This window comes from Pleurodeles waltl, chromosome 8 (assembly GCF_031143425.1).
Source record: "Pleurodeles waltl isolate 20211129_DDA chromosome 8, aPleWal1.hap1.20221129, whole genome shotgun sequence".
Taxonomy (NCBI): domain Eukaryota; kingdom Metazoa; phylum Chordata; class Amphibia; order Caudata; family Salamandridae; genus Pleurodeles; species Pleurodeles waltl.
Window position 1 is genome coordinate 1,442,569,136 of NC_090447.1, and position 23,738 is coordinate 1,442,592,873.

At 42.6% G+C, this 23,738-nt stretch overlaps 1 protein-coding gene across 2 annotated transcripts in view; it reads left to right on the forward strand.

Annotated features, from left to right (window-relative positions):
* UMODL1 (uromodulin like 1) overlaps positions 1–23,738 on the forward strand; it is a 499,986-nt gene that overhangs the window by 304,685 nt on the left and 171,563 nt on the right. For both annotated transcript variants that reach the window (XM_069202600.1, XM_069202601.1), the window contains one exon: positions 10,146–10,328. In XM_069202600.1, coding sequence (XP_069058701.1) covers positions 10,146–10,328 — 183 coding nt within the window. The remainder of the gene's footprint in view (positions 1–10,145; positions 10,329–23,738) is intronic.

The window sequence follows — 23,738 nt, forward strand, 5'->3', positions numbered from 1 at the left end:
GACTCACAGCAGACAGAGTCCAGGTGTAGTGTTCTAAGTGGTTGAAGACTTTTCTGCCCCTGAAGCTCTGATCAGGAGGCCAGCCAAGTAGCCTTTGAAGTCACTGCGGTAAACCTGGGTTCAAGATGCAGGTCCAGTCCTTTTCACTCAGGCCGCAGGGTGGCAGGGCAGCACTACATCAGAGCACAGCAGTCCTGAGTCTTCCACAGGTCCATAGGCATAATGAAGAGTTCGGACTGAGAGCCCACTATTTATACCTGGTGCCCACTTTAAAGTAGGAGAATCTTCTGGAGGTTTCTTCCCTCAGAGGTATTTGGGATTCCCTACCTCCCTGCCCTGGCCCCAGCTTGTCTGGGGACACAAAAGGCTAGTGTCAAACGCTTTATGAGTGTGCTCAGGCAGAGTCTTTGTTATATGCAAGTGTGGTAGATGACAGCTCCTCCCCCCCATACAGTCAGAGATGGTCTATCCTGGCAACACCTATTCCCCCTTTGCCCTACTGTTAGACTTTTCATCCTTGGCGTGGTCTCCCTTAACTTTTTGCCTCTGTTCCCCATGTGTGCTGGACTCTGATTTTACTGTTTTTTGTTACTCTGGGCACTTTACCACTGCTAACCAGTGCTAAAGTGCAAGTGCTCCTTTACAAAATGTGTATGTGATTGGTTTATCCATGATTGGCATATTTGATTTACTAGTAAGTCCCTAGTAAAGTGCACTAGAGGTGCCAGGGCCTGTAAATCAAATGCTATTAGTGGGCCTGCAGCACTGGTTGCGCCACCCTCATAAGTAGTTCTGTAATCATGTCTCAGACCTGCCATTGCAGTGTCTATGTGTGCAGTTTTAACTGTAAGTTCGACTTGGCAAGTGTACCCACTTGCCAGGCCTAAACCTTCCCTTTTCCTACATGTCAGAAACCCCTAAGGTAGGCCCTAGGTAGCCCCAAGGGCAGGGTGCAGTGCATGGTTAAGGTAGGACATATAGTAATGTGTTTAATATGTCCTGACAGTGAAATATTACTAAATTTGTTTTTCACTGTTGCCAGGCCTGTCCCTCTCATAGGTTAACATAGGGGCTACCTTTAAATCTGATTAAAGTGTAGATTCCCTTTGGGAGCGGATGGACATATGGAGTTTGGAGTCTCTGAGCTCACAATTTAAAAATACATCTTTTAGTAAAGTTGATTTTTAGATTGTGTGTTTGAAAATGCCACTTTTAGAAAGTGAGCATTTTCTTGCTTATACCATTTCTGTGACTATGCCTGTTTGTGGATTCCCTGTCTGGGTCAGTTTGACACTTGGGCTGGTTGCACCTCACACTAGACAGTGACACAAAAGGGAGCTGGGGTGTAGTCTGCATTTCCTGATGAGCCATCTGTGCTAGGAGGGAGGGGAGGAGTGGTCACTTACACTTGAAAGGGATGTGCCTGTCCTCACAGAATGCAGTCTCCGACCCCCTGGTGAGTGTCTGGGGCCTGGCCTGGGCAAGGCAAGATTTCACATTCAAAAGAGACTTTACTTTGAAGTAGGCCTAAAGGAGAAATTGGGCATAAGAAGGGCACCCAAAACCACAGACTTTAGAACACTTTTGGAAACAAGAGGAACCTTTGCATGGAGAAGAGCTGAAGAGATGAGGAGAAGTGCTGCCCTGCCTTTGACTGTGCTTTGTGGACCTATCCTGCAGTTGCTGCTTATGCCAGAGTAAGAGGGCAAAGCCTGGACTTTGTGTGCCTTCCATCTTGTGAAGAAATCTCCAAGGGCTTGATTTAGAGCTTGCCTCCTGTTCTTTGAAGTCTCAGGGACAGCAAATACTTCTCTCTGCCAGCACCTGGAGTCTCTGGAGAGACTCCTGCTCTGACAAGTGGTGCCCTATCCAGTCCCTGGGCCCTTGAAAGGAAAGCTGGTGGAAATCCAAGGAAATCGACTTTGGATGACTTCGGACCGACGCCGCTGCTGAATCCGGTGACGCCGCCTGCACCCGATGGCGTGACCTTTGCTGGAACGCAACGCTCTTCGCAGGCCTGACGCCGCTGCAGCCCCGCTGAAGTCCGCGACTCCGTGGAAGTCGCCGCACCACGTCGTGACCGACGCCACTCAAAGTGCGCGGATTCAACGTTTCGTACCGACACCGCAATCCCCGACTTCGCGCATTAACTTGTTTTCACTCTTCCCCAAAGGTACTGTACTTGGGGGTCTACGCGACTCCGTGTCCAGAGCCGCTGGTGTCGGCTTGTTCGGAATGACTCCATCACGACGCTGTTTTAACACCTCATCGATGCATTTTTGTTTCTAAGCGCTATTTTTGAGTTTAATCTTTAAAAATTCATAACTTGACTTGTGTATGTCGGATTTTTTTCGTTTTGCTCTTGTTTTGTTTAGATAAATATTTGCTATTTTTCTAAACTGTGTTGTGTCATTTTGTAGTGTTTTCATTAAGTTACTGTGTGTGTTGGTACAAATACTTTACACCTAGCACTCTGAAGTTAAGCCTACTGCTCTGCCAAGCTACTAAGGGGGTAAGCAGGGGTTAGCTGAGCGTGATTCTCTTTTACCCTGACTAGAGTGAGGGTCCTTGCTTGAACAGAGGGTAACCCGACTGTCAACCAAAGACCCCATTTCTAACACCTACTGTCTGGAGCAATACACAAAGACAAACTGCCACCAAAACCTAGTCATGTGACCCAGGATACAGGCTGCAGGCACCAAATGGTTAGGACAAGAAAGTGGCAACTTTCTAAAAGTGGCATTTTTCTCATTGTGGCTTAAAACCCGACTTTACCGTTACAGAGGGTTTTAAATTACAATTCTTTTGGCACCAAACGCAACATTCCTACTTGCTCCCAATTGAAAGTTATCACTTATTAAATGTAATAAGGTAACAAAATGTTATCCTATAGGAGAGGTAGGCCTTACAGTAGTGAAAAAGGAATTCAAAAGCTTTTCACTACAAGGACATGTAAAACTTAAAAGTACATGTCCAACCTTTTAAATACAGTGCACCCTGCTATCTGGGCTGCTTAGAGCCTACCCCAGGAGTGTCATATATATCTTAAAAAGGAATATTTGGACCTGGCAAAAGGTTGTTTTACCAGGTGGAAATAACAGTTTAAAATTGCACACACAGGCAATTGCAGGCCTGAGACATGTTTGGAGGGCTACTTAAGTGGGTCTAACAATAAGTGATATAGGCCCACTAGTCACATTTAATTTACAAGCCCTGGAAACCTACAATTGGTACCTCTTTACTAGGGGCTTATGAGTAAATTAAATATGTAATTTGGATATAAGCCAATTATACCATGTTTAAATGAGATAGCATGAGTGCCTTAGCACTGGTTAGCAGTGGTAAAGTGTGCAGAGTCCTAAGGCGAGCATAAACAAAGTCAACAAAAACAGGAGGATAGAAGGCAAAAATTTGGAAGAAAACCACACCAAGAATGTCAGGTCCAACAACATGATATTCATCAGATGTATTCCATAAAAGTATGTGTTTGTGATTCTTTGAAATGTAGTTTTGTGATTGAAATGTGAGCATTAATGGTCTTGAAGTTTTCAGAGAACAGTTCAGATCGTCAGAGATAGAGCAAATACATTGAAGGGAAACTGCCTGTTGGGCGGCTGTCTTGTTTATGCTTGACCCTGCCAATTCATTTTGAGAGGGTAGATGAGTAAGAAGATGAATGGGTTCACTGCTGAGGGATGGGCTTGACCAACATGACCCAAGGTCCAGGCAATCTGACAGTAGGACAAGTCTGAGCCACCCACAGCAGATTCACTTAGGCAGTCCTGATCCCAGATTTTCTTCATGAAGTACTGTAGGTTTATATAAGATTGGCAGTTAGCCAGGGCACAATGTCTTCTGGTTAGGCATCAAAAGGAATTATGTGGCCTATGATTAATTATGTTACAAATCCTAGAGCGTGGGATAGGGCACTTTTGGAACCACGCTCTACTCTTCTTCGGCAGATGCTGCTTCCATCTTGGCCACTAGTCTAGTTGGAAAGATGCATGTTTCTCAGCAAGGGATACTAGTTATGCCTAACCTTAGATATAGGGCCTTATTATGACCTTGACGGAGGGGTTTCCTCAATCACAAATGTGGCGGATATCCCATCTGCCGTATTATGATCCGATTATATTCAATGAGGATCGTAATAAGGCCAATAGTCTTAAGGGGCTTAGAATAAAAGTACCTCACACCAGCTCACAGTATTCAATGATGCTTCACAGCGGACAGTTTATGACTGTTTACTGCATAAGAGCAAACATTCCTGCACAAAAACAATCCTGCCTATGAGGCAGATACCCTCGCTTCGTGATGCAAGGGTACCTGTGTTGGCGTTAGGCAGCCAAATGTGTTCTAGCACTAGGAAAGGATAGAAATGCCATAAATGGTAAATACTGCACATTTCTGCCCTTTCCCTGACCTGCAGTGCAGCGGGTGGCTTACTCCGTTGCTCTGCGTGAAAGAATAATAAATCTGCCCTTAAGTTTGATGCAGCTGTCAGGCTTTGATAGGCAATATTTTTGGAGGGAAAACCACTTCCCATTTCCGATATGTAAGATTCAGAAATAACAAATTTATGAACATTATACGCAGAAAACAATGACAGGGCAGAGGGTGAGTGCACTGTGGCTAAGGATGGTAATGAAATAAACATGAAATATCTTGCTGATTTCTATGGGGGGTTTGATAGCTTTTGAAAAATGAATGAACATTTTAATATATTCCTAGCTGCAATTCTAAAAATATTATTTTACTCACAACTTAGACTCTTAGTAGAGTGAAGTCAGCATGCTATAGCTATTCAGTTTAGCAACATACATTTCTTTACTAAAGCTCCTGGCCTACTTACACTCGACGCTGTGGGCTACATAGAAGGACTTAGGGTTGATTTATCTAATGTATAAATTAAGGTTTTGCCTCCCGACAAAGCATATTTTATTGCCATGCATTTCTGCAGTGTGCTAAGCTGTAGTCAGACAGTCCTCAGTGGGGAACCCGAGGCCACGTTGTTCTGGTTACACAAGTGGGTGGTATAAATGAACAGAGCATCCACATTAATGTTTACTCCAAACTTTCATGTTGCTGAATGCTTCCTGCAACAACTCACTGTGGCCTAGCCACATGCAGTCTGGGGCTGGAAGGCAGCACAATACCAGCAAAAATCAAGCTAATGAAGTGGGAGAACCACTCAAACAGATGTGCTTTCTTACATCAAGTCTGTAATGTTGATAGTGTCAGCTTTTACTGGGGCAGGATGCTGTATCCTTGGCATCCTGGCACGCCTGCAGCACATGCTGAATGGTTTAATGCTCTGAAGGATGAGTTGTAGATGTGTCACTTTAGGCAGACTCTATTGCTGAACTCTTATTTAGTAACTCTGCAGTTGTCTCGTCTTCTGATACTTGCAGCTGTCTGCAATAGGACAACAGCAAAGGGATGGGATTCACCAGGTGAAGAATTGTCTTCTTGAAAAGTGGATTTAAATACTTTATTATTACAGCCTGTGTCTGCTTTTTTAAGGGCTAAAGAGGGTGTGTGTGTGTGTGTGTGTGTCTCTGTCTGTCTGAGAGAGAGAGAGAGAGAGAGAGAGAGGGAGGAATAGAGACAGTTCATGGTCTTTCAGTCTACTCACAGAACATCATTTAGACTTGAAACCCATGTGCCAGGAAACATGTAACATACTAATATTCTGACCTTAATGGCTCCTTCAAACCCACGCTGAGTTCTCTGTGCACTATCCGGTGTTTTAGTCCTTCTTAGCAAGCAAAACGGCTGTGATAAATTAAAGTTTAGTGCGTTGTTCTTCTAAACTATCAACAACCATATCCCCTTAGGGAAAGTTTTTACTTAGCTAGGAGGAGGGAGGTTTACCTTCTGCTCATGACCCTAAAGAAAGCCCCTTTATAGAGGCCGATGAGTTGACCCACAAGGCTCTACTGAATGTTTTGAGGCCCCTGACCCTGGAGAGATGATCTCACACAGCGCTGATATGCACTTTGACCCGTATCATGAACGGTTCAGGCAGAGCCGAGCTCCTGTTTTTTGGGTCGGGGTGTTTAAAGCATACATTTAACTGGCAATTCTCTGAGTGTATGTAGGCGTTGCAGACAGCATAGGACAGAAACATGGAGAGACAATCACTGGAAATTCGAGTTATATGAGTGCATTTTAGACACTGGAAATGCATTAAAACAGGTGCTCAGCTTTGCACCGAGCGAGCGCACCTATTCATGATACAGCCCTTGACTTCAGTAGGATGAGCAGAGGCAGCCAGAGGTATTACTAATTTGTAGAAAGTAGTCTTAATAGTTAAATTACCATCACCTGGCTCACATACTTTGTCGTTTTGAAAGTACTCCTTGAACGGTGCATTTGGGCCCATATTTATACTTTTTGACGCTAAACTGCGCTAACGCAGTTTAGCGTCAAAAAGTTTAGCGCCGGCTAACACCATTCTGAAGCGCCATGCGGGCGCCGTATTTATGGAATGGCGTTAGCCGGCGCTATCAGACCGGCGCTGCCTGGTGTGCGTGGAAAAAAACCACGTACACCAGGCAGCGCCGGCGTTGGGGAAAATGGCGTTAGGGCGTCTTAAAATGGGGCAAGTCAGGTTGAGGCAAAAAAATCACCTCAACCCGATTTGCGCCATTTTTTACGACGCCCAGACGCCATTTAAATGACTCCTGTCTTAGTAAAGACAGGAGTCATGCCCCCTTGCCCAATGGCCATGCCCAGGGGACTTCTGTCCCCTGGGCATGGTCATTGGGCATAGTGGCATGTAGGGGGGCACAAATAAGGCCCCCCTATGCCACAAAAAAAATATTTAATAAAAAAAAAAATACTTACCTGAACTTACCTGAATGTCCCTGGGGTGGGTCCCTCCATCCTTGGGTGTCCTCCTGGGGTGGGCAAGGGTGGCAGGGGGGGTCCCTGGGGGCAGGGGAGGGCAGCTGTGGCCTCAAATTGAGCCCACAGGCCCCTTAACGCCTGCCCTGACCCAGGCGTTAAAAAGAGGCGCAAATGCGGGTTTTTTTGACCCGCCCACTCCCGGGCGTGATTTTTGCCCGGCAGTATAAATACGACGCATTTGCGTCGCAGTCATTTTTTTAGACGGGAACGCCTACCTTGCATCTCATTAACGCAAGGAAGGCGTTCACGCAAAAAAATGACGCTCATTGCTCATACTTTGGCGCTAGACGCGTCTAACGCCAAAGTATAAATATGGCGTTAGTTTTGCGCCGAATTTGCGTCGAAAAAAACGACGCAAATTTGGCGCAAACGAAGTATAAATATGCCCCTTAATGACTTGAAATGTGGTGGAAAATATATTTCGACAACAATAAAATCGATCACAGCACGATATAAAAATCTGCAATATGTTTCACAGAAATTAAGCGTGTTAAGGTAAAAGGTTAAAGAAATAGTGAAACGACAGAACAAGGGGCTAAAGCTCCGTTGATTTATTAATATCTGCTTTTGGTCTAGAATTTTAAAAAATATCTCAAATTGAAGCAAAGTAGGTAGGCTCTATGTAGTTTATATATTGCATAAAGTGCCCCCTGCCATGCATTAAAATGATATTGCAAGACACTAAGGAGTTTCATGACCATGAAGGCTATCTTCCTTCATAAGGTCATCTAACTCTGAACTTGTAATGTAAAGCAGGGGGTACTTTATTTATTCTTTGTAATAAATAGTCATACATCACTGTTACCAAAAAACACTTAAATCCTTGGTATCTCGCACATTCTTGTTCATTGCAGGCAAAAAGAATAAAAGCAGAATCTGTACTGTGAAATTTAAACACACCAAAAAGCAGTTAGTAATTTTGGCTGAAAATATTAGAATCAGTTTAATGGGTTTTACTACTGAATGTCCACACCAACTACATTGTGGTACAAGAATAACCAGGACAGGATATTGAGGGCCAAAATATTGAAGGTAAGTGCACACAGGGAAGCATAGATATGTACCTTGATATATGTACGGGGTTGGAACATATATGTGAAGTTAGGTATAGAAAATCTAGACTCACTTATCTGTCATTATTTATTTTTCATTATTTTGTCCCTGATGTTCTCTCACATTGATATTGTGGGTTCAATATTCAGGGTGAACACCATTTATTGTAAGTCAGGTTAAACACTTCTGTGACCCAGACTGTGCAGAAAAATGCAGAGGTTATCTCTTTCCTGCAAGGAGATGACCTTTAGTGTGGAAATAAACATAAAACATGTCTCCATATCTACCTCCTTTCTCCTGATTACCTTTTCTTTTTTGAAAATGATATCAGAAGAAGGAAAAGCCAGTTTTCGTTTTTCCTGTTTAAAGTGCAGCTGTACAGGCTGCTGGCTCTGTCAGTAAGCATTATACGGTTAGAACGCAACTTTAATATGATATTATAGTTGAGCAACTATGTCATTTCTTTATTACAGTTGACTAGAGACCCAACACGTTGCCCGCGGTAAGGTAATTAGAGACAGACATATATAAAGGAATTGCAGGGTCCCATGAACTATACTTAGAAACACAAAACAATAATGAGTGGAATACGTTGATTAAATTAATTTAAATGACGGAGTACTCAGGCCACAATGTGGTACATTGCTTTTTGTCCCGTAAGCCACTCCAAACAAAAAACACCGATGTCACTTCCTCGGTTCCAACAGGAACAGCCCATCCCTTACTGCCAGACCTGATTACCTATGGATGGACTGAAATGAGGCCCAAGTGATTGCCAGTGGCTGAGACTTTTGCAAGCATTCACCACATTGTTTTCTTGTTCAGTTTGATGCCCTTAGGTATGTCAAAATGCGGGCCCTATGCTAGCTGTTCTATAAGATCCAAGTTGTTTCACCCAACACGGCTGAAACAGTGGACTAGAATGTGTACCTCTTGTCAGTGGCTGATTATTTCCAAGCACTCTATCCTTTAACGTTTGTTATATTAATGTACTACAATTAGGCCACAACTAAGTCACACAAAGACCACTGGATGCTTAGGGCATACTCCTACTGGCAACTCTTGTTTTCTGTTATCATGCTTGCTTTAGGAACAAGCAGGTGCATCGTTAGCAGGGTCATCTAAGAGGATACTTGCCTCCCATACTGTTTATACCCCTTTTTCTCTAAATATGGGCCTCAACCAGAACCTTTTTACCATAATATATGAGGAGGCAGCATTTAATGATGTACAGTGCTGGTTCCTTCTTATTTCCTGCACACATGAACAAACACTCCACCTGGCCCATCCCTGCCCAAAACAGCTAACTCAGGGAGCTTGCTCACCTTGCATATTGTGTACGATCTCCTAGCAGCTGGCCATATACTCACCACCAGGTCCTCACACCCCAGAAGGCTTTTGAAGCCCAGCCAAGTTTGGTAGCTAGTTTGAACTATACATGTAAACTTTGTGGACCACATATTTCCATATATCTTTTTGTGGCCATTTTGAGCTGTGCAGCAACAGCTTCCAAGAGTTTTTGGATTAGTGAAATTAGTCCAGAATAAGATGGGTTTATATCTTGAGTTGCTGGTCTAGAATACTTCTTCCAGTCCCGCAGATTTCTTGGGTGCTAAGAATCAACAGAAATGGGTAAAATACCCTTCGGGAGGAAGTCCCTCTGCATGAAAGAAAGACGACTTAAGTAAACAGTGCATCACTTATGATATCTATGCCTGGACGTAGAATTGTTGTATATGGGTAAATTATGTCTTTAAAGGGTAACGTGATGGCAATACCTAGGCATATGATTGCTGTATCTTGGTACGTGATAGCTGCAAATGGCACAAGATAAGGTCAGTCCTATTACTGATGTCCATTTTAGCTACTAGGTTCTCCTTGAAGAGACCCTCTTCGATACCATCAACATCGATCAATTGCAATATTGCTTTATTTCCATACAGTACAATGGGATTTTGTTGCAGCCGCAGTGATATATGATCATTACTGTACTAGGCAAATGGGATACATCTGATGAAAGAGCACTATGAAAAGAAAGAATGGTAAGAGAGATATTACAAATTTAAAATAAAAATAAAAATAATTAAAATAGAATTTGCTATGCTAATCTATTCATTTGTAGCATTATCAATAAAATATGTATGGCTAATGGTTTTATATTGGATGTGTCCTGCAAATAGATACCCCTTCAATGACAACAGAAAAGGATACCAGAAATTCTTCTCTTCCTATGATGCCATCCACAGATGCATCTACTAGTTCCAACAATACTCTGCATGCCTCAGTAAACGCTTCGGTGTCATCCGTACCACGGCATTCTGCGCCAAGCAACACTACATCAGGAGGAAATACAACCATAACAAGTAAGAGCGAATGTGCTTCTTCCTCAGGAAAGTTACAAAGTAGAGGGGTTACTGCATTCCTGCATGTGGGTTGTGCTCACAGCCAGCAAGACGACTGAGAATAACACATTCATCTATAAATCGCCCCTGTCTGATGGACAGCCCCAGTCTGTCCTGTCTGTTGGACAACTAGATGTTTTTTGGTTGCAAATTTCATGGGCTGATTGTTTATCAAAATCACATTTCTCTTGTCTATGTATTTATTTAGTGATGTTTCGATTTAGTCAGATGTGTCTTTAGACATTCTGGGCCTGATTACGACAAAGCGGCTGGGAGGCCACCACCACCATTGAGGGTCCACTCTCAAGGGTTATAATATGGCAGTCGGACTGCCACAGTTGCGGTGGTCCAGCCGTCACCACGACAGCCTCATAATGAGGCCCTCTGTGTTTGAGGCATTCATTCAATATTTTTTTGTTACTTCTTTCATTTTTTTATCCATGAACATGCATTTCTTGTTTTTAGCTAAGACACTTTGCTCAGGGAATGTTCAATCTTGTTTCACTGCTATATTTATACCTTGATAACCCTTTTTAACCAATGTTTCTCCAATTTTCGTAGTAGACACATTAGGAACACTTCTAATTAACATTTTTGCCATAGTTTCAATATTACTTTAGAGTGTTAAGTGACATGTAAATTGGTATTGTACCAGAATATTGAGTTTTTGATAAAGACTCGCAAAAACATTGAGGGCAGGATATCGACTACCACCATATCCTCAAGATAGGTGTACAAATAAGGAAGTCTAGATTTATCATTGTTCACTACACATCTATGTACTTAATTATATTTGAATATATGAATAAGGAGCATCAATCAAAACGCATATTTTTATGGTTTCCAAAAGAGATTAAAGAAATCATATGTGTTATGAAACCTTACAAGAATTGAGGATAAATTTGAAGCATCCACTTGGCTGTAGTTCATGGCCAGCATGCTGCTGAGGAGTGTGTCCAGACAGCGCTGACTATCTTTGATGATAGCCAGCTTTTCCTTGCTGAAAAGAACTTACACCTGAACTTACACCTGAATGTGGTGTTTTTACTTAATCAAATATATCACAACAAAATGGTTTAATAAAGGTACGCTCAGCAATTAAAATAGATTTTTCATACATAATGTAATAGAAGCCAATTTGATGTTGATCACTGAGTCGCCTTATGAGTGCACTGTGAGTCAAAATTGGTGGATTTGGTGTAAAAAGATTAAGGAGCATGTTTATACTCTGCGCCGGATTTGCGTCATTTTTTTTACGCAAATCCGGCACAAACTTTTACCATGGAAACCAACCTTACGTCAATGAGATGCAAAAAATGACTCTTAAGCCTCTGTGCTTTATTTATCCTCCTGTGCAAAAATCACGCACAGGAGGAGGAGGGCCTTAAATAATGGCGCTAAGCCTGTTTAGTGCCATTATTTAACGCCTGGATCAGGGCAGACGTTAGGGGGCCTGTGGGCACATTTCCATGGTCAGAGATCATGGAAGCAGTCCACAGGTGCCCTTCCCTGCCCCCAGGGACACCCCCAGCCACCCCCTCCCACACCCAAGGATGGGAGAAAAGTGCTATAGGGAGGCCTAACCTCCAGTCTCCCCTACGCCTCCCCTACCTGGTTACCATCATTTATGTTGATGCTAGCTGAGCCTTAGTGCGGCTAGTGTCATTCCTTAAATATGATGCCCAGCTGGCATCTAGGAATGGCAGTAGCTGGCAGTAAACGTTTTGACGCAAACCTGCACTAGCGGACGTTTGTGTCAAAAAGTATAAGCCAGGGCCTAAGTGTCACACACGGAAAAAAATTAGGCACATGGATGTTAAAAGATTTGGGGATTTAAGTGCGATTCTGCATTCTGGTACAATGCCATTTTGTTATTTTCGCAAACCACCAGCATTTAAATGTTATTTTATAAGAACAATTGTTTAATGAGAGCTTAGCCTGGGTGGTGGCGAGAGACATTTATCACTGGTTAGAAACAAGACTACTTCTTAATGACAAACAATCTTTCCTAGTTTTATGCTTATGGTTCATGGGCCAACCCACATTAGATAGCTTACATTGGATGAGTTGTGTACCTCCAGCACTGGCCTGAAATTTACCACTTTGTCTAGATTTGTATAAATTAATGCAATTTCATGCTCACAGTAACTAGATTGACAATATGTCTCTTCCCAAAAGGATCCATACACTTGGGTTGAAATTTCGAAGATTTTTTCCAAATACAATTGTTTTGTGATTCACCACACCTTCTCACCTACAACATAGTCCTTAATACATTCCTTCATTCTTTCACTATGCCCATTTACCTGACAATGATAACTAGTGCACAGACACGTCTAAATCTAGCATTCCACATATAGCAAATCAGAAATAAAGGGAGGAGCTTAATTGAGGGATGCTTCATAAATCTGAAGGCACCGGATCCTTTTAGCTCTGGGACTCTTTCTGAAGATTACAGATTCTCCCTGTGCCTCTGAGAACTGTACAACCTACATATGTCAAAGTCAAGACTTGCCAGTTACCCCTTTAGGGTATTCTCTAGCGTGATGCACATTTGCCTGCATTTAAACCTATGAACTTTGAAGGAGCTAAAGAACATCACCCCAGAGAACTGGTACAACTACTAAAGTAACTAACTATGTCACAGCCCCATCAGACCATGACCATGATGTTGGCTCTTTTTTGCATTGTAACCAATATAGGAAGAATATTGAATTTTTATCTACTGTATAGGAGACCCTTTTTTATCTTTTTTATATTTTTGTTCTAGACAGATACATTTTGGAGCAATACAGGGTAAGATGTTACCGCTCCTAAAATGACGATTTGTTTAGCTTCCCTTTAATGCTTTTGTTTGAGTTTAATAGCAAATAGATAATCCATTTATCATTTATATGGCTATTGTGAGAAAGCAGGTTTTTAGGTGGGGTGGATGTAGTCCAACACAAGTAATAATGGCATTATCCTTGCTAGGTTCTTTAAAGCTCTCAGTAATTCAAACCTGAGCTCATCCCCTCATAGCTATGGCACAGAGCAGACAGGCTTAGCTTAATATTTAGAAGAGCCAAAAAAGTTACAAAGTGAAAACAAAACACAACAAAAGCCCCACTCCAATTTATTAAAAAAATAAAGAATATTTTAATGAACAAAATGACATCAAAATTCAAAAATTCAATAAGGGGAATTTGAGATATAAATTGTTTAGGTTGTAAATAAAAATAGTGCAGAAAAGCGCAAAGCACTAAAAACAGGAAGCTGCTTGCAGTAGACCAGGACGAGGGTAAGGTTTACAGCCAATCTTGATGCAGCGTGGGTCGAATACAGAGGCCAGGTTGTCTTGTTTGAAAGATCTAGCTTCTGACTGAGATCCTGATTTAGAGTTTGGCAGATATGTTACTCCCTCACAAATGTGGCAGATATCCGCCTCCCATATTACAAGTGCCATTGGATATACTGCACTTGTAATATGGCAGATGGGATATCCATCACGTTTGTGATCAAGTAACCCATCTGCCATACTCCAAATCAAGCAATTAGTCTCTGGAATAGAAGTGAGAAATTCTCAGCAGGCCAAGGCAGCAGGCTGTGGCTGAGTTTGATTCCACAAGGCCAGATATGGCCAGATACTTTTGGTGCCTTCACACAGTGAAGGTTTCTACCTTTGCGCTTATTCACCTTTTTGGAGCTTGGATTTCTCCAGTGGGGCAAAGCTGCAAGCTGCAGCTGAACAGGCCTCCACAAGGCCAGATAACATCTGTCTGCAACATCCTGCTGAAATGGATTTGTTGCTGTAGGAAATCTCCAAGTGGAAATAACCTGAATCTTTGGACCAGCAGCAGTGCACGATCGTTGAATTGACTTGCTAGGGTTCTCCCAGTCATCTGCAGTTATCCCAGGGAACATATTTTGAAATTTTTGCTAAGTCCAGGGTATTAGGTTTAGGTAGAAGGTGTACACTCTGATGCCAGCCAAAAGAATCTACCAGCAAGGTCTAGTTGAAAGTGGTCAACTGGTTTCCTTCAGGAAGGTGGGATTCATGCAGGTTTTGTGTCCCAGTAGCTTAACAGAAGGTTAGCCAACTGACCTTTGGAGTCCACTTCTTAGTTCTGGGTACAAGTAAGAGAAGATTCAGCCCTTTATGTTTTCCTCAGAGGACAAAACAGATGGACAGTCCTTCTTCTGTCTTCCACAGCTCCAGTAGTGTTCTGAAGAGGGTTCCGGGAGGGGGGGGGGGATATTTATGCCTGGAAATAGCCTGTGGGTAGGTTGACTACAGGGCACTCCCTAACAATAGGGAAAAAGTTCCCAGCATCAACCCTGCCCACTTTTGCAGCAGTTTCTGTGTGCCCTACTGCAAACTATCCCAAAGTGACCCCCTCCACATAAATCCAACATGGCAGAACTTTTCCTTCCTTGTACAGAGTTCCTGGGCCCACTCTAGAGGTGTGACCACAGAAGTGAGCCACTGAAGTAGGAAACCCCTCCCCTGTGGTCACTCAGTACTGGTTCTTGGGAAAGCTCTCCTCTCACTGGGATTGGTGCCTGGCAGGCTAGTTAGACAAAAGGAAGACTGGCCCAGGTGTGAGCTACATCTGTCAGTGACACGGTAGGCATCATTTGAAGATGAGCAAGAGACTGGGCACAGCCCCCAGGCCATCCTGTCAGCAGAAGGTCAACTTCTTCCCACATCCAAGGCCTTTATCTCAGCTCTGGGAGCCAATTCCCCCCTAATCAAGGAGCTATTCCGCTCCTAGGTGACAGATGGACACACAGACAAATGGTCTTTTAGAGACTTTAGGCAGACTAAAGCTAACGTTTAAAAAAAATTAAAGTACCTTGTGTAAATTATTTGTTACAAAGTTGACTTTTTCAATGAATTGGATTTGTAACAAATATTTTAAAAACAACGAAATTTTTATCTGTTTCCTAGGCAGAATTAGATTTATTAGCTTTAATACAGTATTCAAATGATTTCATATACTACGATAAAAATAGCTTTTAAGGCATTGTCCCTATAATGACATGTTTAACAAATCCTGTCCTGCATTTAACTATCATGCACCCTGCCTGAGAAGCATTTAATCTTTGCTTACTTGTGACTTATTAGTATTTAAAGAGAGGCTTTAGACCTGTCAAAAGGGGCGATTTTGACAGGTCTACTTTACGGTTCAAACCCGCACAGCCAGGTCAGTGGTGGCAGGCCTGCCGTCCTTTTCTGCATTGCCACTTTATGTTTTAGGGGCAAGAGCACATGCATTGGGGCCTGGTTAGGAGGGTCCCAGTGCACAGAGTTAAAAAAAAACACAATCAGTCCAAAGAAAATAGGGGTGATAATGCAAAAGAGACATTTTCTTTCAGCCTTGGACCATATATCACTAATTGTTTTAACTTGCGCAACCTAGCTCCGCCTTTAGAGTTATTAGTGGGTCTGTCCCCTACTATTAAATGAGAGACAGGAACGCATTTAAGTAGGAGTCTTTGCAATGCCATAATGTGTTCCATAGGACCAGGTTGTTGTACCAGCTTAACCATAGCAGATATTACAGTATGTTGATACTCTCCCTCTTTAGTCTGCCATCAAAATTTAGTCAAAGGTTCAACTGAACACCTTTCTCAAAGGTCTGCCAACATGATGACACCAACACTCATTTCTGAGGTCTTTGCCAGCTCCAGAGTGTGCTCAGATATGTTCCAACAAGGCTTTTTATTTAATTAGTTGCTTAAAATTATTTTTTTTAAGCACTAAAAAAATTCAGTCTTCCGATGCCTTTTCACTATTCATTATAACTTACTCAACACTGACCTGTAGCTTTCATAAAGAATTGAATTACATATTTTGGTGTTCCGTTAAGAAAGACCTTTTGTTTTTCAAAACAAAAAGTTGTAAAATAACTACATGTAAATACGGCAAACCCTTTTCATCCACTGTTCTGTTGTAGTGTGCTTCTTCCCACCACAATATATAACATAGGACAATGGCCCTCATTATGAGTTTGGTGGGCGGCAGAAGCCGCCCGCCAAGCTTGTTCTGCCATCAGGCCACCTGTGTGGCCTGAATACTGCCGGCCCTATAAAGAGTTCACCGCAGGGCCGGCAGGCGGAAACGCTGTTTCCACCCACCGTCCCTGCAGTGAACAGGGCCTTAACATTGACGCTGGCTACTAATGTGGGGGTGCGGTGGGTGCAGCAGCCGTTGCGCTTTCCACTGCCTGTAATCTGGGCAGTGGAAGGAGCGACAGGGCTGTCCATGGGAGCCCCTGCACTGCCCATGCCAGGTGCATGGGCAGTGCAGGGTCCCCTATGTGGCCCCTGGGACCCCCCGTTCCGCCAGCCTTTGCGTGGTGCAGCTACCTTCATGCAAAGGCTGGCGGAATGGGTACTCGTAATCCCCAGGACAGAGCTGCAAGCAGCGCTGCCCTGGAGGGTTACAACCGCCGAGACCACCAGGTAGTCTGCTGGTGGCAACCTGGCAGTGTCGGTGCGCCACGGTCGGAATGACGCGGTCAGACCGCCACTTTGGCAGTGGTCCGGCGGTGACCGTGACCCGGTCTGGTGACCGCCAGGGTCATATTGGTGGCCAATGTGTTGGATCATTTCAGCCATTGGCATTCCTCACTGTAAATGACTGCATTTCATCTGTAGACAATGTGGTCATACCCATATTAAGTAGTGCACTTTATTGCCATGGCAAAGTTAACTTTTATATATTAGTTTTCCTGATGCCCAGAAGCTTCACACAGACTGCTACCGGGCTGGTCCCTCATGAAAAATGGACAATGGATTGCATGCATACTATATTAATTGACAGTGACAAAATTACATTCCATTCACTTTGAACATTATGACAAAAGCATTCCAATATGGCTAGTGGTGCATGCATATGTCGGCCTGTCTCACACACATCTGCATCCGTCTTTTAAGGGTTTTTTAATACTTTATTAAAAACCATTCCAAGATGTTGACCCATTTGTGTGTATATGTGAGTGGATGCAATCAGAGACCATCTTTGCTTTTTGTTGTATTTTGTACCAAAAATAATTAACAGATGGCCGTCCATGCAAGCGCATGTGTACTTATGCACATACAGCCATTTTTTAAAGGTTTTTCACAAAGTGTAACAACAACTATAAGAAGATGGCTGCTGTGCGCCTGTATGCATACCTACATACAGATGGCCACCTTACAATTCTGTTTGTTGTACGTTAACATTACTTTACCAATCTTAGATCCTTAGGTGTTGCTTTTTTTAAATGGTTAGGTGATGTTAAAATATATCAAAAGAAAGCACTATGGGCGAAGCTTATAGCTCTGCAGCCAGATCCAGACTTATTGTCTTTTGCTATGCTGTTTATTCCTTAGTAGTTGCCATTTCATTTAGTAGTGAACAGCAATCAAAACTTTGAACTAATAGCCATCACCCTCTCAACTTCAATATATATCCCATAACAGCCACTGTCAGGGACTTTGGACCTGATTCAGAGTTTGGCAGATGGGATACTCCATCACAGACATGTTGGATTTCCAGTCTGCTGTATTACAAATGTCATAGGATATAATGCACTTGTAATACCATGGACGTGATAGCCTTCATGTTTGTGATGGAGTAACCTATCCACCAAACTCAATATAAGCCAACTGTATCAACATTTACTGCAGTCAAAGCTTGTACCTGTTACACATGGCATACTGTGTGCTCAGTTACCTGACATTTTCAGACTGTATGTTGATTCTCTTTGAGCCATTCTCCCAGAATATGCCTTGGCAAGTCTTACACTTGTTACAATGCCTGAAGTTAGTTTCGGACCACTGCACCCCCTACTAAAAATCATGGACCTTGTGTCCATAGATGCTTGTGAATGATTTCTATCCTTTACAAACTATGCCCCAGCAGGAACTGCTGGGATCCTGGGGTCATACCCCTATTCTATAATCCTGCATGATACAAAATCCCTAGCATAGCACTTCACTTAGGATGGAAGTAAAAAAACTCATCTGTGGAGGGCAATTAAGACTGAATTATTAGATCCTTCTTTCCCACTCCACGGCAGAAGGAAATCCGACATTACACGGGGACACTAGTATATTGCAGTCATCTAGTCACTTTGCAAAAATAACCATAACCAATATCTGTGAAAGTATCTGTTATCCACCTAGGGCATGTAGGGCTCTTTTGAATTTTATCCTGTGTCAAGTTTCTCTAACTGCTGTGGATTTGGACCAATATTAGGGCAGCTTTCCCCCTAGTTTATTTTCAAGTGTGAGATCAAAATGAGTTGTAATGTCACCACAGTCAAGTTAATGGGGTTTGCACTGGGTACTTGGAATAAGAGAGCCTTAGCAAAGCCCAGTTGGTACGGCTGTCAACAGCAACCTTCAATAGCAACCTAGAAGACGTTGACCCCTGCAAGAACTGATTTAGGCTTTACCAAAGTGAAGGAATAATTCCATAGGTGATTAGATGGTACATTGAACTAGCAGTGCCCCCATAATTATCAGATGAGTTAGGAAAACTGTTGTAGATCTAAAAGTAGGAGACAAAGCAAGTTAAAGTTGAAGTCTTTTTAAAGGTGACAATCTAGGCATGAGCATTGCTGGCCACACAGCCTCTCATCTGACAAACTATGGAATTTTCACACATGGGTAGAACTTCATTATAATGCAGAAATTCCAATGTGCCTTAAATAAAGTCATGTATATATCCTTTATATACCAAAGCAATGCGTTATATAATTTGTAAACAACAGAAAACAACTATGGAAAAGAAGATAAGAAAGCCAAAGAAAACATGCACGTGACAGCCTACTCACAAAAGTGGGAAAAATGAAAACACATCAACCACATACATTAATAAAACGTATTGAATACATTGGTTTTCTTCTGGATCTGGTACCATTAAACCATGGTCCACGTTCTCTTTCAGAACTCACACTTTATCCATGATCTCTTTCTTCTTCACATCCACTTTTCTCCTCTTACATCACAAAAGTGACCATCTGTTGCCAAATGTCTCAACCATCAACATGAACCCAATGTATCTTCCATCACCTTCTTTACACAAAGCACTACACTGATAGACAGCCATGTTACAATGGTTAGACAATCCCTTGCTCCTCTATCTCATTTTGACTCTAAACCAATCACCAACAGACTCCCAAACATGGGAACTCTCATGTCACCTGATATTGTTATTTTTTTCAGTAACAAAGACGCCCTATATATTTTCCAGTGATTCTAACTCTTCAATCCACAGAGGAACCAATTTTGATCCTAGCTCTCTTCTTGTCATGATATGAGAGGGATCTTTTTCATTCTGTGTTAAGGTATGCCCAAAGCTACTCTAAAACCACATCTCTACCACCTGACACAGCTAACAGAACAACTCCTATATTCACCCTAGTTGTTCTCTCCTCTAACCTGCTGGATCGAGGATTATATAAAAACGTGCAACAGTGTTTAATGCCACAATCTTTTAAAAATGTCTTCATCTTGCCAGAGCTCAGTTAAGTACTATTATCCGTGATGAGTAATGAGATAGTCTTCCTTATTAAACACCTCATCCAAAACCCCAGTAGTAAATATGTTAGATATTGCTTTCAAACATGTCACAACCAACCATTTGGAACGTACATCAATCATTACTGTCGCAAATTTCATTTCTCTCCTTTCAACTCAGTTACAAATCTAATGAAATCCATGCAAACATTCATTCAAGGCTTTCTGGGATCTTGTAAGTGTTCCTCTGGGTTCCTCTTCCACCTACTATAGGGCTTTTCTCTCGCTCCTTGCATTCCACATAATACTGAACCTACTTGACAACTTGGTCATCAACACTGGACCACTGGAAAATTAGCTTTTAATCTTTATTTTCATAGAGTCTGATTTCAGTGCTTCTCTTTGGCCCACGCATTAATTCTTCTGCACATATCCAGAGGGAGTACAACTTCCCCCCATTTTACAACACTCTTCTACTACTGACAACTCTTCAAAAAATTTCAAGAATGGCCTACAATGGGTTGTACAGTACTCTCCCTCCTGCATCCATTCTGAACCATGTGAATCACCTCTTTCAGGACATTATCATTCATCATGGCTTCATGCCAGTCCCTACAAATTGATCCCCTACTCAACTCAACCACATCTGAAACCATCACAACTGCACCTTCTCTCTCTTCCTCTCTCGGCATCTCCATTACATTTTTACCAACTCATGGAAAGATGAGACAAGCAATGATTCTGGACATAACACAAACCTGGAATGATCTCAGGGACAAATCAGTATTCCTGAAGCCAGGTGGACAATCCCGACAGCCTTGCAGAACTGTTTTCCTGGCTCCCCAGGTAATACATTTTGAACTAGAGGTTTTGTGATCCATATGTAGCATTAGGGGCACTCCTCAGTAGGGTACTACTTGGCACCTCATGCATAGATATGTTGTAAAGCTGAAAGCTGGAGTCAAGCAGGTAAAAGTAGAATTCTTTATCAAATGTGAATTCTCATCCCTGGCCAGTCAGTTTCTCAACTGACAAACCATTGAATGTCCACTCTTAGGCAACACTCTAATACCAAACAGATGTTCCAATGTGCCTTGGAGGTTCAACATAAACACATCAAGAAACAGAAAATCACAAAGATTACCAATTTCTTAAAGCTGTTTGTTGTTGCTAAGATTATGCCTATATAGGAGTCTAATATATTGCTAATTGTCTGGTAATACTGTAAAGGATTCTGAATTTGATGTTAGTTTGTTAAGGACACAGGTCAGTATGTTGCAAAAAAAAATTAAAATTTGGATATAGCATGTGTAAATGCAAAGTGCTCAAATATCTTACCTGGAAACTCACCAATATTGTGAGTACTATGAAACGGGACTGTGTTTCATCTGAGACTAAGAAACATGATGGGCTTAGAACTACCCTTGATAACTATAATTGGTCCGCACAAACCAAAAGAACTGTTACTGATGGTGCTTGTGTTCAGCTTCTGCAGTCAGCACTTCAGCTGTGCATGACTTCCCAATGCAGATTCCCTAAACACATCCACAGTGTAATGTTTAAAGTATTTATGCAGCACACTGGGTGTAAAGTGAAAACACAGAAAAGTCCCAAACCAATTTTGAAAACATAGAGTCAATTTTAATAAATGAAATTATATCTGGATTACAAAAATCCAATCAGTAGATGGAGAGATTTTCAATTTTTAAGTGAGCATTGCGCTTAAAAGCCCAAAGTGCTATTTGTGGTCATCTGGTTGTGCTAGACTGGGGAAAAGTCACAAGTTTATGCTACCCGTAATGGACTGGGTGTTGGATCCAGAGATCAGGTTAGTGCTGCTGAAGGGTTATCATCGCAAATCTGGCACAAATAATTTCATTCATGTTGGAGGAGAACACAAGGTGCAGGATTTCAACAAGAACAGCAGGTTGAGCATTGTGGACAGTTGTTGCTATAGTGCGAAGAGTAGGTTTTGCATTGCAATTGTCATTGACAGTCACTGTAGGCCTAAAGAGCAGGTCTCACCAGTGGTTTGCATTGTCCGTCATTGCATGCAGCAGAGTTTCGGCACAAGCAGGCTAAAACTAGTTCAACCCTTGGTAGGTTGGCAACGAGCTGCAAGGCTTAACTTAGGAGAAAAGTGCATAAAGCATTTAAAAATCACAAAACAATAAATATTTTCATCTTTAAAATGACACCAAAACTATTAACATTGGATAAGGCGAACCTTAGATATGAATTTTTAAAGAATTTCTGTTTTTTAGCGCATAGAAATGAAAAGCGCCAAATTGGACATCTGGTCGCACCTCGCCGGGCAAAGTCACAGCTTAAGGCCAACCACGATGGAGTCCTGCTCCGTTACAGCAAGTGGAAGGCCTCGGTCAAAGGTTCACCTTCAGACTTTTTCGTTTTCTTGAAGCTTTTCTTCAGCGGGACAAAGTCGCCAGTCTTATCCGATCTCCCTGGAGCCTTTCCTCGGATATGCGTCGCAGGAGACATTGGTGAAGATTTCTATGTTGGACCTAGATGATTTTTCGAGATGAAAATCCTTCGACCAGACCAAACCTGAATCTTGATCCGACGTCCCTGGAGCCCTCTTTGGATACACTGTGCGGAAGGTCCCGGTCAACTTTCTACGTTTGGACGTAGTCACTTTTCGGGAGATTTTCTTCAGCGGTTGGAACCTGCAAGTCAGTCTGGGTCACGGTTGAGTCAAGCCGGCTAGACTCACCGCAGCGGGTCGGTCCCTCAATGGAGCTTTTCCCAAAAAGTTCACTAATCTTCTCCAGACTTCTGGATCTTCTTCCAGAAGGTCTTTGAAGGTCCTTTAGGAGTCCACAGCTCACCCCAAGTTTCTAGAAGCTCTGGGTTGCTCCTTGAAGGTGCAGAATGCACCTGGCTCAAACTCCAGAATGGCCACTAAACAGTGGTCAGCTGGTCAGTTTCTTCCGGATCTGATGCAGGGGACTCTGTGGTTAGCTATTTTTCACCTGTAGCAAACACTGTTTCCCTCCTTGAACCAGTTGAAGCCAGTCCTTCTTGTGGTGAAACCCAAGCGTGTAGCTGGTGCAGTCCTTCAGAGTGCGGTGTTCAGGTGCAGGTCAGGGGTCCAGCAAGGCAGTCCTTCTTCTTCTGATGTTCTTCCTTGTAGGGATCTGAGGTGTGGGTGCAGCTCTGCCATATTTATTCTTGCTCCTGGGTGAAAGCCGGGAAGGTCCTAATTGTCCAATCAGAGGCAGGATCCTTCTCTCCTTTGATGACCACTTCTTGGGAAGTGTGGCAAAAACCAATCCCAAGGAGCAACATTCTTCAAAAATTCAGCATGACTGAAAGTTATTTTTGGAGGTTAGATCTGACTGAGCCCCCCCACTGGTGTGACAGAAAATTCTAAACACATCCCTCTTCTGCCCTCTCCTAATCTAATCAAGAGGGCACCTAATTGTCTGGGGTTGCAGGATGTGAGGGAGGTGCTGCTCCAAATGTCATTCTCTTCGTTTGAAGACAAGTTTGGCTGCCTTTCCTGATTCACCATCTGCTGAGGCAGATCTCCTCCCCCAGGCCAACCCTCTATGTTCAGCCCAGGCCACTTCACACCTCATCAAGGCAGCCTGGCCAGGCTGCAAGAGGCTGGTCAATCAGAGAAGGGCACTACAGAGCTGAAGTTGGCAACTTTCAGGTAGACTTTTAAAACTCTTTACCTGAGCTAGTTATATTAAATCCAAGAATTGTAGGATGTAGGATTTATTATAACAATTAATTTGATACCAAACTCAAGGTATCTGACACTTAAGGGGCTATTTTACCTCACCAGGGCTTATCAACCATTTTTATAAGGTCCTTGCTTATAGTTAATGGCACCCAACCCTAGGGGCACATATG